At 45.5% G+C, this 15,304-nt stretch overlaps 1 protein-coding gene across 10 annotated transcripts in view; it reads right to left on the bottom strand.

Annotated features, from left to right (window-relative positions):
• Positions 1-12,831, bottom strand: part of Loxl2 (lysyl oxidase-like 2) — a 91,297-nt gene extending 78,466 nt beyond the window's left edge. For 2 of the 10 annotated variants that reach the window (XM_039093148.2, XM_039093149.2), the window contains exon 1: positions 11,004-11,099. In XM_039093148.2, the coding sequence (XP_038949076.1) occupies positions 11,004-11,027 (24 nt within the window). In that variant the 5' untranslated portion in view covers positions 11,028-11,099. Of the gene's footprint in view, positions 1-10,530; positions 10,815-11,003 lie in introns of those variants that run through there. The other 8 variants (XM_039093154.2, XM_039093150.2, XM_039093155.2 and 5 more) reach the window with 7 other exon arrangements.
• Positions 12,832-15,304: the final 2,473 nt, after the last annotated feature.

Here is a 15,304-nt window from a genome sequence, read left to right as displayed (position 1 = left end):
ACTGAGCCATCTCTTCATCCTGTATCCCAATGTCTGGGTTTTAGAGCACCCATTCTTTTTTTTTTAAAGATTTATTTCATGTATATGAGTGCACTGTCACTGTCTTCAAACACACCAGAAGAAGGCATCGGATCTCATTACTGATGGTTGTGAGCCACCATGTGGTTGCTGGGAATTGAACTCAGGACCTCTGGAAGAGCAGTCAGTGCTTTTAACCACTGAGTCATCTCTCTAGCCCTGGAGCACCCATCCTTATCCTGTTGCCCCAATACAAAACATGGTCGACATAACCTCACCACAGAAGGGCAGTGTGACCCTTGTTGCTCTCATTCAAATGAAAGGACTAGAACTCAGCAGATATCTGTCACCAGTAAAAATATTCTATTTGACATCTCTAGAGATGTAGACTTTGAATAAGGGGCTTAGGGGAGAGCTGTCTCCTCCACTGGACTGGGATTCCTGCAGAGACGAATAGGAGAGATGAGTGATTCTTGGCTCTTTCTGGAGTGGTGGTCTGGGGCTATGTCTGGCTACACTTTGTGGACCGAGGCTGTGTTGAGCAGAAGAGGTATAGCCAGAGCATGAGGGAAGCCCTTGTGAACGCCTCAGACACAAATGGAGACTTTTAGACACCAGACTGGTCCAGGCCTGATTCATTTTGCCCCTAGCCCTGAATTCCACCACAGTCGTCTCTATTTCTGGTTACAGAGGCACAGTGAGGTGGTAAGAAGGTGGCCATGGAAAGCTGAATAGTTTTCAGCCTTCAAAATGAGAGCTTTGTTAGCATGATTTGTTGTGACCAATTGGGGTTCCCCACAGTCACCTCTGGGGTGGGGTGGAATCTTACTTTGACCAGGCTGTTTCCTGGGGAGGTTGAAACAATTTCAGACACTTTCAAATGTGCTTACGGGAACCGCTTAGATCTGATGGAAAGGTAAAAACCAACCAGAGGCCAGGGAGACAGCTCACAGGGTAAAGTGAGCAGAGGGTTCTGTGGTTAGTCAATCTATCTGACACTGTGAATATAGGATCCATAAGATATCCTATCCCAAAACATAAGATATAGAAGCAGTTGAGAAAGACATTGCAACATCAGCCTCTGGCTTTCACATGCACTTGCGTGGGTGACCCTATCCACATACATGCACAACATACATGGGTGTATATGTGTATAACACACAGTAACAAAGTGACATATCATCTCTCCAGCATGTTCCCCATGGTGAAGACACTGGAAAACTCACAATCCAATTCAAAGACCACACATAGAAACTCACAAGGCCAGGATGCCCACTGGGTTCGAATATCCAACCTACATAACCCCTACCAAAAGGGGACCTCATAGCTTGGTTACATAATAGCAGGATGTCAGATGACAAGAAAACCCACAGGCTCAACTAACCTGGGCCCATAGGGACTCAGAGACTGAGCCACCCACCAGGAAGCCTGGGGTAGGCTCTCCGAACATATGTTACAGTTGTGTAGCTTGCTCTTCTTGAGGGACTCCCAACAGTGGGAGCAGGGCCAGTCTCTGACTCTGTTGCCTATCTTTGGGACCCTTTCCAGCTACTGGGTTGCCTTGTCTAGCCTTCTTAAAAGGAAAGAAGGTGCCTAGACTTTACTGCAGCTTGACATGTCTTGGCTGACACGAAAAGAAAGGCTGAAGAGAAATGCATGAGGAGTGGATGGGCGGGAGGAATGGGAGGGAGGGGCTGGGAGGATAGGAGAGGAAACTGTGGTCAAGATATAAAATTAATTAAATAAAATCAATTAAATTTAATTTTAAAATTAGTTAATTAAAAAGAACAGGATGTCAGCACCCAAGAGTAGGCTCAGATTCTGCAATTAGAGAATCGTTATAGGGTCCTTGAGGGTGATAGAAAAAGTCCAAAGTATGCAGAGGAGTGCCGGGTTCACAGCCAAGGCTCAAAGGGTGATGACTAATATAATCTCACACTGGCAACAATCTGGACAAAATCCAGGAGGGTACCACTCCGTTTGCATTATATTTTTAAAATTAATTTTGTATCTGTGTGCATATGCAGGGGTTGCATGCATGCATGAGAGTTTTGCACATGCATATACATGTACACATGCATGGTCAGGACAGACATCAACCTTGGGTGTTGTTTCTCAAGGCTCCACTCATTGTTTGTTGAGATAGGGTTTCTCACTGGTCTGAAGCTGTTCAAGTAACCTAAGCTGGCCAGCCAATAAACCTCAGACACCCACCAGTCTCTTCTCTATAGCATATCACCATGCCCAAGTTTTTACTTGGGGTCTCAAGATCATACATGTGGTCATGGAGACCTTGTTGCTCGTATGGTTTCCTCTCAACCACTATTAACATGCCACATGGGAGGCAGGTTTTACCCCTCAGACACATGCTCGCACACGGGTGTGCACATACTTTCAGACACACAAAACTAGCATCTTGGAACTAATTAGATTGTTCTAACCTTGAGCGCCTCTTGTAAGGAGATGGAAGTTCACAAAAAGTAGCAGGGAGAGGAGATGAAAAGTGAGGCCAGGATGATATGCAAGCTTGGGATGCAATCCAGTCATTCCCTACAAGCCTGGTGTCTCCAGGGATGGAACTGACTACAGCCTGAGTGCTCAGTCATGGGAGGGCTCAGATAGTTGAGTGAGCTAAGTGTACTGCGTGGGAGATGGTGGGAGTCCAAGTGAGAGGAGTACACAGTCATTCAGAGTCTGTAGGCTCATTCCTGAATTGAAATCTTCCCCAGACACTTTATCTAAGAAGGCATGACCATCAAAGGGAGACTCAGCCCTTCATGCACACTGGGCATCTCCAGGAGCTGTAGACCAAGTGAGGGTCTGAGAGGAACAACTTGGTCCAACAGTCCATCATTTCAACCGTTGCTCTCTTTACATGATAGCCAAACCCAGACAGGGCCGTAGCCACATCTTCAGTTGGAAGCACCTGGCTATGCCAGAGTAGGAGTGTGGTACTGAAAGTGCTTAAAAGCCTCAGACCTGGGACTGTGCTGCCCGTGGCAGCCTTGGCTCCCATGAGAGAGCCCAGAGAGCATTAGCAACAGGCACCAACTGCCACATCAGCGAAGCTGGCTGGGCTTGACTGCACAAAGCCAGCTGGTACCAAGTCTCCAGTGCTCATTCAAGATAATGGCATCTACAGGGCGGTGGCATATACCCAGGGGCCTGACAGTTCTTGTGTGTACTGAACAGGATAGACTTTCTCAGTTACTACTGTCGCCAATCAACATTAGTGCTAACCTCAATTCTCCATCTAAGATGGATTCTAACAGTCTTCCTGTATGTCAAGGAGGCTACCAGCGCCAGCTTTAGCAAGCCTCCCACTCTCTTTAACGTCATAAAAACTAGCGCCAGCTTGCCGCCCAAAGCTCTGGCCAAGTTCCTACCTGCTTTCACATTCATCTGCCTCTGGGCTTGCAGCTCCCTAGAAGACCAATCATCCACCTCTCGGATACCACACTCCTGTCTAAGGATGTACTCAGATGTGTGCGTTTTTGAAAATCCTGGGAAACCAGGTCAGCAAGATGGCTTGCCAGCAACAAGCTTCATTACTTTAGTGTCAATCTGCAGAGTCCTCTCTGGTGGAAAAGAACTGATTCCTGAAATTGTCCTCTGATGTTCACTGACGTGCCGTGGCTTCTGTGTGCACACACATACATACATAGAATGTAATGCTTTTTAATTCCTAAGAAACTAACTTTAAAAAAAATAGAATCAATAAATGAGTTCATCAAGGTTATAGACTACAAAATCAATGTACAAAATAATGATATTCCTATATACTTTCTTTAAAATGTTTACTTATTTTTTTTTTTACTTTTGATTGCATAAGTCTCTGTATGAGTGAAGTTCCTGTTAGGGCAAGAAGAGAGCGCCAGATCTGCTGGCGGTAGTCATAGGCAATTTCAAACCAGCCTATGTGGACGTTAGGAACCAAATTCTTGTTTTCTACAAGAGCAGTACGGGTCTTAACTATCTAGCTGCACAAATGTTACACCCTGAAAATACAAGACATTGTTGAAAGAAATGAAAGATCTTCTCAATAAATCCCCGAGCATCCCATGTTCATGAACTGGAAGGCTCACTGTTTAAAAACTAATCCTTGGTAGCTAAAGCTATCCTCAACAATAAAAGGACTTCAGGGGGAATCACTATCCCTGAACTCAAGCAGTATTACAGAGCAATAGTGATAAAAACTGCGTGGTATTGGTACAGAGACAGACAGATAGACCAATGGAATAGAATTGAAGACCCAGAAATGAACCCACACACCTATGGTCACTTGATTTTTGACAAAGGAGCCAAAACCATCCAATGGAAAAAAGATAGCATTTTCAGCAAATGGTGCTGGTTCAACTGGAGGGCAACATGTAGAAGAATGCAGATCGATCCATCCTTATCACCCTGTACAAAGCTTAAGTCCAAGTGGATCAAGGACCTCCACATCAAACCAGACACGCTCAAACTAATAGAAGAAAAACTAGGGAAGCATCTGGAACACATAGGCACTGGAAAAAATTTCCTGAACAAAACACCAATGGCTTATGCTCTAAGATCAAGAATCGACAAATGGGATCTCATAAAACTGCAAAGCTTCTGTAAGGCAAAGGACACTGTGGTTAGGACAAAAAGGCAACCAACAGATTGGGAAAAGATCTTTACCAATCCTACAACAGATAGAGGCCTTATATCCAAAATATACAAAGAACTCAAGAAGTTAGACCGCAGGGAAACAAATAACCCTATTAAAAAATGGGGTTCAGAGCTAAACAAAGAATTCACAGCTGAGGAATGCCGAATGGCTGAGAAACACCTAAAGAAATGTTCAACATCTTTAGTCATAAGGGAAATGCAAATCAAAACAACCCTGAGATTTCACCTCACACCAGTGAGAATGGCTAAGATCAAAAACTCAGGTGACAGCAGATGCTGGCGAGGATGTGGAGAAAGAGGAACACTCCTCCATTGTTGGTGGGATTGCAGACTGGTACAACCATTCTGGAAATCAGTCTGGAGGTTCCTCAGAAAATTGGACATTGAACTGCCTGAGGATCCAGCTATACCTCTCTTGGGCATATACCCAAAAGATGCCTCAACATATAAAAGAGACACGTGCTCCACTATGTTCATCGCAGCCTTATTTATAATAGCCAGAAAGTGGAAAGAACCCAGATGCCCTTCAACAGAGGAATGGATACAGAAAATGTGGTACATCTACACAATGGAATATTACTCAGCTATCAAAAACAACGCGTTTATGAAATTCGTAGGCAAATGGTTGGAACTGGAAAATATCATCCTGAGTGAGCTAACCCAATCACAGAAAGACATGTATGGTATGCACTCATTGATAAGTGGCTATTAGCCCAAATGCTTGAATTACCCTAGATGCCTAGAACAAATGAAACTCAAGACGGATGATCAAAATGTGAATGCTTCACTCCTTCTTTAAATGAGGAAAAAGAATACCCTTGGCAGGGAAGGGAGAGGCAAAGATTAAAACAGAGACTGAAGGAACACCCATTCAGAGCCTGCCCCACATGTGGCCCATACATATACAGCCACCCAATTAGACAAGATGGATGAAGCAAAGAAGTGCAGACCGACAGGAGCCGGATGTAGATCGCTCCTGAGAGACACAGCCAGAATACAGCAAATACAGAGGCGAATGCCAGCAGCAAACCACTGAACTGAGAATAGGTCCCCTGTTGAAGGAATCAGAGAAAGAACTGGAAGAGCTTGAAGGGGCTCGAGACCCCAAAAGTACAACAATGCCAAGCAACCAGAGCTTCCAGGGACTAAGCCACTACCTAAAGACTATACATGGACTGACCCTGGACACTGACCCCATAGGTAGCAATGAATATCCTAGTAAGAGCACCAGTGGAAGGGGAAGCCCTGGGTCCTGCTAAGACTGAACCCCCAGTGAACTAGTCTATGGGGGGAGGGCGGCAATGGGGGGAGGGTTGGGAGGGGAACACCCATAAGGAAGGGGAGGGGGGAGGGGGATGTTTGCCCGGAAACCGGGAAAGGGAATAACACTCGAAATGTATATAAGAAATACTCAAGTTAATAAAAAAAAAAAAAAAAAAAAAAAAAAACAAAAAAAAAAAAACCTAATCCTTGGGTCGACCTGTGTATCTCCAACTCAATCCTGATCTTAGCAGATTTCTTTGTGAACACTGACAAAGCTACCAACTCTAAAAATAAATATGCAATTGAAAGAAATCCAAAATCTATTCTGAAGTGAACAAAGAAGACAAACGGACACTATGGTTTCTAATACACTGACAACCAAAATGGTGTAGGGCTTAAAGAAAGACAGAAAGAATAGCACAGAATTGAGAATCTAGGAATATACTTGCTCATCTATAGTCAATTGATTTGGATGAGAGTGTTAAAACTATTAGATGCTTTTTCAAAAAGTCATGCTGGGGCTGGAGAAGTGGCTTACTGGTAGAGCATTTGCCTAGCATCCACAAGGCCCTGGGTTCAGTCCTCAGCACTACAAAGCATAACAAAACAGAAACTCTTATTCCTGGGTTCAGTACCCACATTACATAAACTAGACATTGTAGTGGTGCATGCATTTTATCCCAGTCCTTCAAGATAGAGACAGGAAGGTCAGAAGTTCAAGGTCATCTCCAGCTACATGCTGAATTCGAGGTCAGCCTAGGCTATTTAATTGAATAAAAGGAGGGAAAGCGGGAGGGGAAAATCATTCTAAAAAGGTGGTCTTGGTGCTAGAGACTTCTCTGACACTAAGGCTTAGGAAATCAGCTACATCCTGGCCAGGTACTCCTCCCTGCTAAGTGTATACCACATTTGAGGGTGGAGCATGCCAGCCAACTAGGATAAGGAGTATCTGCGGCCTTGACCCAGCTTGAACAAGGCTAAAGGCTGAGACATCCAAGGCCACATGTACAGTTGTGACCGAGTCTCTGTGGGTATCTGCCTGTTTCTTCCTTTTCAGCACACAACTGTTACTCTGGCAGACTCTGTGGTCCCAGGGCAGGGTGGGCTCCAGCCATTTCATCTGAGTCTTCAGCATCTACCAGGGTACAACTACCAGGCAAACTGACCGAAGAGCTTTTCTACAGAAGGAACTATTCTGCAGAAGAAGAGGCATTTCCTCAGTTTCCCTAAAACTTTACTAGGAAAGAAATGACACTCCTGTAACTGCAGCTGGAGACACAATCTTACCTAGGGAGTCTGCTTGGATGGACATAGCCTGGTACTTGAGGGAGAAGGGAATTAAAGCTTCGAGAGGTCTTTAAGGCTGACATATACCTCTTCTGAGCTCCTCAAGTTGGTGAATGAGGTTGGACACACACACACACTCTCTCTCTCTCTCTCTCTCTCTCTCTCTCTCTCTCTCTCTTTCACTTTCCCCCATTTCTTAGCCTCTAGCTGACTGTATTATGGAGGAGCTGTTCACCCTTGCCACTTTCCATGCAAAACAAACAAGACAACAGATAGTCTAGTCCCGGAAACAAGAAGTCCTTTCCCACACACAGTTTGCGGAGGAAGGGGGATCCTAACCCATGATCATTAATAAGATGTAAAATGGTATCTTAACACTGCATTTAAGAAGCAAATAAACTTAAGTGATGAAAATCCAAATAGCAAAACACTCTGGTGCTACCAATGCTCATTAGACAAAGGCAAAATAAAGCAAGGTGTCTAAAACGTGGGACTTTAGCAGGGAGACAGAGAATCTTCTTCCTCTTTCTGCCATAGGTGTTAGGGGCATCAGTGTGAAAGATGCCAGCAGCCAAAATGGCCAGGTGATACTCAAAGATGGGTGACTGTCCTCTCCTAAACTCTTCTCTGTGGCCTTTGTTTTCTCTAGAATGCAGGTGTATGTAGTCATTTCCTTTATCCTACCAAAGAAGAACCTCAAGGACGGAACTGGCAGTAGCCTTACTTCCAACCCTGAGAATGCTTTCCTATAACAGACCTAGGCTTCTTGTAGCTGATATCTCAAGCTCCAAAGGACCAATCACCAAATGATTGCAAAGTATCTCCTCCCAGAAAGCAGTAAACTCTAGTGCAGCCTGCTAAGGGGTCCCCTTCTGGGAGCCGAAGGGTACTCAGAGCTAATATTCTTTGATTATTTACCTCGATCCCAGGAATGAAGTCAGTTTGTCTGGTGCTGTTTGCCCAGCAACTGGCAACACTGCCCAGACAACATCTGCATTTTTTAATTTCAAGTGTGAAATGAATTAAACACTACCCATCTCAGTCTTTAGTGGGACTTTGTAAAAAATAGAGAAGTGGCTTGGAAGCCAGCAATGTCATGTGACAGGAACATAGCGCATTATACAGAGCATCAGGATGGAGATCCACTCAATTTGGAAGAAAGTTGGGAGAAGAATATCACATAGATTGTGTAATAGATGATAGTAAAAAAAAAAAATCCTAGATCACTTTCTTGAGTGTAACAATAGCATCACAGTTACCTAACCTTTCCAGGATTTTGCTGATCTATGAACATCAATATGGATAAAATCATATGATGTCAAGGTTTGCCTTAAAAAAAAAAAACTTCACTGAGAAAAGAAAAACAGGTCATAATGTAAGTGGGGCAAAATGTTAGGACTAATGAGAAGAACATTAATTATTCAGAATGCTCCCAAGAGCATATTTGAACATCTTCAGCATAAAACAGCTTAAACAAACAATTTAGAAATTTCTAGGACATTAGTCAGCTTTCTGATGGTCACATTCACAGCCCAGGAAATCTGTTTCCCTCACAAAGTACTTTCCAACTGGTCATCCAAAGGTCAGAGGGATAGGAAAGAGCCCAGGAGAGGATCCCAGCTGGAAAGGAAGCAGAGCAGTGGAAGTGTCCTCAAAGACTCTTTAGGGAAGCTTTAGAATGTCAGGATCCAGTGTGGGCTTTGTCCCTAAAACTGGGTTTTATTCCCTGTGTTACTACTTGATGTGGAACTGATTTTGCTTTTTTAACACAAAGGTCAGAGCGGAAAAGCAAATATAGACTAATGAGACCCAGTGTCCTTAGGGACAGCCTATAAACCATCAGGAACCCGTTGGCTTCACAGCTATCCCAAGGAGAAGAGAGTAGGATTAGGAAAAGCCAGAGACTAGGAGGACGTTATAATTTCTCCAAGATAAGGTCAGTCCAGTGAGTCAGACGTCTTTTTCTGTGTGAAGTGACCCAGAAATTGGTCAACCCTCTACCCAGCCCCTAGCCAACTAAGTACACAAGACACTGTGCACCGCCCTATTACTGATTCTCCCAAGGTGACAACTGGGTTTTGCAGGCTGGAGGCACTCACATCCAGTGGTGACTTAAGGGAGGGCTCCAACTAAATCAGGACTGTTGAGCTTCAGCCCTTCAATGTAAAAGGGGAAAGTATACCTTGGGCTGATTTTAGCCCAAGGGTTTGGGGGATAAAACTAATTTGGGCGTATTTCTGATGTCACGTACCTCCCATCTGAACTGGGAGTTCCCTAGCCGCAATGGGTAGGTTACTCAGTCTCCTGGTCCACGCAGGGGCACTCTGCATTCTGTTTTGTTGAGATACTGTTTGTTTGGTGGTTAATTGGTTGGAAACTCTTCAGTAATCTTTGTCGCAGTGGTCCAGGGAGTGATGGAGAGAAAGTAATGTCTGTTTCTTCCCATCATTTCGGGGTGGGGTGAATAGAGACACTTTCAGCAAACCACTACATTCTGTGACTTCAAAAGTTGGGGACTGGGGCGAGTGGGGGGAGATGACACCAATAGGAAACAGAGAAAAATAAGGACACGGGGACCAAAAGGCCTGCGTGTTTGCAGTTAATATTAAAGACCTCGAGACTAAACACACCGGACTCTACACACCACCCAGGGGTTCGCTAGTGCGGGTTCTTTCCTACAGTTCAGTCTCTCCTGGATAACGGCGGTAAGAGATTCCCAGAAGACTTGGGAATGAATACTTGGCGCCAGGACCTTTCTCCTACTCTGTTCGCTGAGCTCTGGCTCTCGGTAGAGCCTTTCCAGCAAGCTGGGTAGAAAAATCCAGTTGCAAGCTATTCGCTCCACAGCTGCCTGGCACTCGACTCCACGATGCCCAAAGTCACAGTCACAGCCATACTTAAATGTCTTCCTTGCCTCCTCCCCGCCATAAGCTCCATCTCTCAAAAGCCAGAACCCTTGGTTACCATCCTAACTTTCCGATGCCCCTTCTCCATTCTGCACGCTTCAAAGCACGCAGCTTGCGCCCCAAGGCCCCGTCTGGAAGAGCCCTGGTTGCCCAGAAGACTCAGCTCCCGGGATAAACCGACCGCCTCCCTGGACCCAGGCAAAGTGGGACTGGGCGGGGCTGCTGGCTTGGGGTTGGGAGTAGGGGGACCTGTCAGCCTGCACGTCCTCCTGCATTCCTGGCCCAAGCTGCCCCAAGGGAGGAGGGAGAGAGGGGTAGGAGGATGGAGCCTGGGGATGCTCCTGCTAGCCCTCGGGCTGCGCGCAAGAGGGGAGAGGAGGGTGACAGAGGTAAGCGTTCTTACTTGGTAGCTGGACTCCGTGGTGGCCAGGCAGGGACTGGGATCTCAGCGGTGGCCCCTCTCCACGCCGATCGCCGAGGGCCCGCCCGCGGAGAAGCCAGGGGAAAATGCAGGGAGGCGCGCGCTACAGTTGCGGCAAGCTTTCGCCTCCCGCTTTTAAAGAGAAACTCGCGGCAAACCCCACCCCCGACCCCAGCTCGCCCCGAAGGCGGCCTCTAGTTTAGCCCGGCCTCCACCCTTTGTTGAACTTCCTCGGTTTATCCTAGGATTGGGGGGTGGGGTGAGGTGGGGTGGGGTGGGGTGGGGGTGGATCAGCAAGAGTTGCAGCTGGCCGCCCGGGAGACCGCGCCGTTCCAGACTGTGCACTCCTTTCCACTAGAGGATTCTGCGCCTTCCATCTCCCGGCCCCCGCGTTCCAGTTCGCTCAGGGTATGATTTACTAAGATTAAGGCGGGCGCTGAATGCAGCTTTTTTACCTGAAAACTAAAAGTTGAAGTCATTATCTCGCTCAGGCTTCGTGTGCCTTCTCTGGTAGACGGTTTCTGAACAGCAAACCCAAACTGCTCGCCTTACAATTCGAGCTTCACATCTGTGCACTGAGTCAAGACAGAAAAATTGAGACAGGGGCGGGAAAAGAAGCCAGTCGCTGGAATCTGACTGGAGTTTAAAACTTTATCACAACTGATAACCCTGAAATAGCCTAATACTGGTCTTCCTAAAGACTTCTCAAAGCAAGAAGTTAAAAATAAATCAAGCTGGTTTAGAGGTCTGTGTCTATATAAACTCCCTCAGAAAACCACCTAGAAATTCTGTTTACAAGCAAAATTGTTTCAAGATAAGGACTCGGGGAAAACCAGCTCATATAGATTTAATTTGTCAACTTTACTTAAATGCTAAACCTTGTAAATGATGTCCTTTGAGCAACGCAGTTCAGAAAGCCAAGGGATCATCATCACAGGGAGAAAATGCCTGAAGGTACACATCTTCTCAACACCCTAGGATCTAAATTGTGTGTGGGCACGGGCACATTCGTGGCATGTGTGAGTGCATGAGTGCATGTGCTGTGAAGGCCAGAGGTCAACATTTGGAGTCTTAGTAAGGCCCCACACTTTTTCTTTTTTTAAATAAAAAATTTTTAAATTTGTTGAGAAGTCCATGCTCACAATGTATTTCACTCTGCCCTTCTCCCTAACTTCTCCAGATCCACTCCCCACCTCCCAGCTTCCTTTTCTCTTGGAAAATAAAAATAAAAACTCAATGAGTTTCTATTTGTGCTGCCCATATATGCACAGGTGTGGGGGGCATCCCCTAGAGCACAGTTGAACTAAAACAAACCTTAACAAACATTGACTCTTCCTCCCAAGAAAGGTATAAATTCTCTAATAGGTCCTCGGCTAGGGTTGGAGGCTTGATAACCCTTCCCTGCTCTGAGCTGGAATGTTTAGTGGCTTGGTCTTATGTAGATCTTGTGCAGGCAAACATAGCTGCTGCAGTGTCCAGAAGAAACTGTTTTGCCTCGCCCTTCCTGATCTCTGACTCTTAAAATCTTTCTGCTCCCTCTGTTTAGATATTCCCTGAGCTTTGATGAGGAGGGGATATGACACAGATGCCCCATTTATGCCTGAGCACTCCTCAGATACTTACCCTCTGCACTTTGACCAATTGTGAGTTTCTGTGTTAACTACTATCCACTGCACGAAGAAGCTTCTCTTTTGCGGTCTAAGAGCTGCAGTAATCTACAGACATGAATTCAGAGAGCAGTTCGCTATTGATATGATAGTAGTAGGTTCGCCTGCATGGCCTATGAGCACCCCAGCCATGGTTTCTTTGCAATATTTATAGTATATGCAATAAATTTAGATGTTTATGTGTTTTCTCCTGTGGACTGGGCCTTAAATCCAATCAGAGAGCAGTTGGTTATACCCATAACCTTTGTGCCACTGTAGTACCCACCCACAGATATATCTTGCTAGATATTTTCATTGTAGCTTTCAGGGTTCACAGCTAGATAGGAAATACTGTTGTTGACATTTCTCACCAGGCAGCCAGCATAGAGCATCCAGTACAAGCTATCAGGGAGAAAACTTCACGGTAAAATAAATTACTTTAATGTAAGTGTTATCAGGGAATTAATATGGCAGCTATATTTCTTTACCTTAGCATAGTCCCAAGTAACCACACAGAGAAACTAAGATTTATTTCAAACTGCATCTTGGGGTTGGGGATTTAGCTCAGTGGTAGAGTGCTTGCCTAGCAACCGCAAGGCCCTGGGTTCGGTCCCCAGCTCCGAAAAAAAAAAAAAAAAAAAAAGAAAGAAAGAAAAAGAAAAACTGCATCTTAATACTTGGGCAGTTAAATGATCTCCCTTAACTCCCTGTGCTAATCTGGCTGCCTCCCAGCCCCAGCCCCATGATACTTACAGTTTAATATTTTCCTAGCTCTCTCTGATGTTTCTTCCCATGGTATCTTCTCAGAACCTCTTGGCTCTCCTTCCAATCTCTCTCTCTCTCTCTCTCTCTCTCTCTCTCTCTCTCTCTCTCTCTCTTTCCCTCTCCTCACTGGTGAAAATTTCACCCTATTTTCCCCTTTGCCTAGCCATTGGCGATCAGCATTTATTGACAGGGCAAAGAATAAATGGTAAGAATTGTTTATACAAACTTGAGACAGGAGATTCTAGACATAAGCACTACAACGATGATTGAAACAACATATAAGGGCAGAGAAACCTTTACATGGTGCACAGAAACATTATGCCTACAGGTCAATGCCAGCTTGAGTCCTCCATGTCTTCAGTGACAGGGCCTCGCCTTATCACTGGGGTTCGTGTGAGATACGAACCCTCCTTTCCTGGGAGGACATGACACACACAATACTTGGGAAGGAGTAGATGCAGCACCCCCGCAGTGAGTGTTGAGACATCAACTGAGGCTGTCCCACTGACAGCAGAGCATCGCAGTAGGCAGGGGCTGCCCTTTTCTATGTGGTGGAGTGACTCCACCTGCAATTCAGGCCAATAGTCTATAAGACCCCAGGTTGGGTACAATCAGGAAGACTAGAGCTAAACCAAATGGTTTGAGCTGATCTAACCAAGCTCATTGGTGTGTGGAAATGCACTGAGCCCCCTTGAAGATGCACCAGGACGAGGAAGCCCAATGACAAATACAAGTGCTGGACTGTTTTCCTGCTGTATTAGAAATTAGACCTTGATAATGCACTTTCTTATTCCCTTAGCTACTGGATCTCGAGGCCAGTTCATATTCACTTGGAATGCACCTCTAGAGTGCTATCCTAAGGCAATCTTCACATTCTCACAGTTCATCAGAGAATGATGGCCCAGGACCTTGCTATTCTTCCTGACCTCTGTAAAATGGTTTCATTACATAGATGACATATATATGTTAACCTCTGAGTGTTTAACAGAGTTAGCTGTGCTGATGCTGGGTCCCCTTCCCTCTGTCGGTCTCATTCTCAGCTTGGTTCCCTGTTGCTGAAGAAGCAGATGCTTGAATGTTCGTTTTTAAGAAAATAAAATAGGCCTTATTTTGGATGGGGGGGGGAATCATCTAAAAGATATACAAGTTCACCTAAAGGAATGAGAATGGGAATGTCCACACAAGGTGCAAGGCCCAGGGACAGTTGGAAAGTTCTCAAGAGCAAGCTACCATGGTGAGCCACATACAATACCTGCCCAAGCTACTTGAAGACTCTACAACAGACTGTATCTGTAAAGGAGCCTCAGGTATAATTAGACCCCTGGGATGTTGATTGATTTCTGTGTCCCACCTTGCCCAAGTTGCCTATCCTCGGTCTAACTTGATAAAGTTGGGTTCTGTGTGGGATTGGGACAAAAAATGTTGAGATGTTTGAGCCAGTTAAGATCCTTATATGATGGGCTAGTCATGTGCCCCATTACTCCAGTAGGGACCACAGCTCTGAAAGTGACACTTACATAACTCAAGTTGCCCCATAAGAGCCTGGCAAACGGACTCTGTGGGGGCTATGCCTATTAGTGAGGGAAGCAAACGTGCCCTCACCTGTTACAGGCATTTCTATACAAGTGAGCAATAGGTCAAGCCATCATCAAGGGTCTCACCCAACTGAGTGTTAAGTACGGAGTCCCACAGGAAATTGACAATGACTCGGATAATCATTTCACAAACCCTCATGTGCAGAACCGGGAGGAAGGCAGCCAAGTGCAGTGACTCTTCCACCCAGCATATAATCAAGCTAGTACTGGATTAATGGGGGGGGGGTAGGAAGAATGGGTTATTAAAACATCAGCAAGGGGGCCTGATCAGGAAAGAATGCTCACAGCTCTCTTGGAAGACCAGAGTTCGGTTCTCAGCCCCCTCCCTCCCACAGCTCACAATCACCTGTAATTCCAGCTCCAGAGGATTCCTCTGGCCTCCACTGGCACCCACATGTGCATACCACACGCAAACATTCAAACCCACAATTAACTAAGTAATAATGTAAAGACAACCAAGGAACTTAAGTAGAGGAGGTTTCCCCACTCAAACCAGAACAGGGACTTGAGTGGTTATAATGCTGTTAGATAAAAATCCCAAGTACCAGAAGTAGGTTACTTCTATACTTGGCCAGGGAGGCCCCTGATGCACCACAAAGCATAAAGGTTTGCTGCTGTTGGTTGCATCCAAGAACTTGACAGAAGACCCTATGGATGCAGATGCCCGCCTTCTTTGGTTACAGGACATAAGAAAAGAAAGGTAGGGTTGAGTTGGCTTTCATGGTGTCCCATGCAAGTGCTCTGTGGGCT

This window comes from Rattus norvegicus, chromosome 15, assembly GCF_036323735.1.
Source record: "Rattus norvegicus strain BN/NHsdMcwi chromosome 15, GRCr8, whole genome shotgun sequence".
Classification (NCBI taxonomy): domain Eukaryota; kingdom Metazoa; phylum Chordata; class Mammalia; order Rodentia; family Muridae; genus Rattus; species Rattus norvegicus.
Note: the sequence above shows the minus strand (reverse complement) of the source record. Positions and strands in the feature narration are given on the sequence as shown.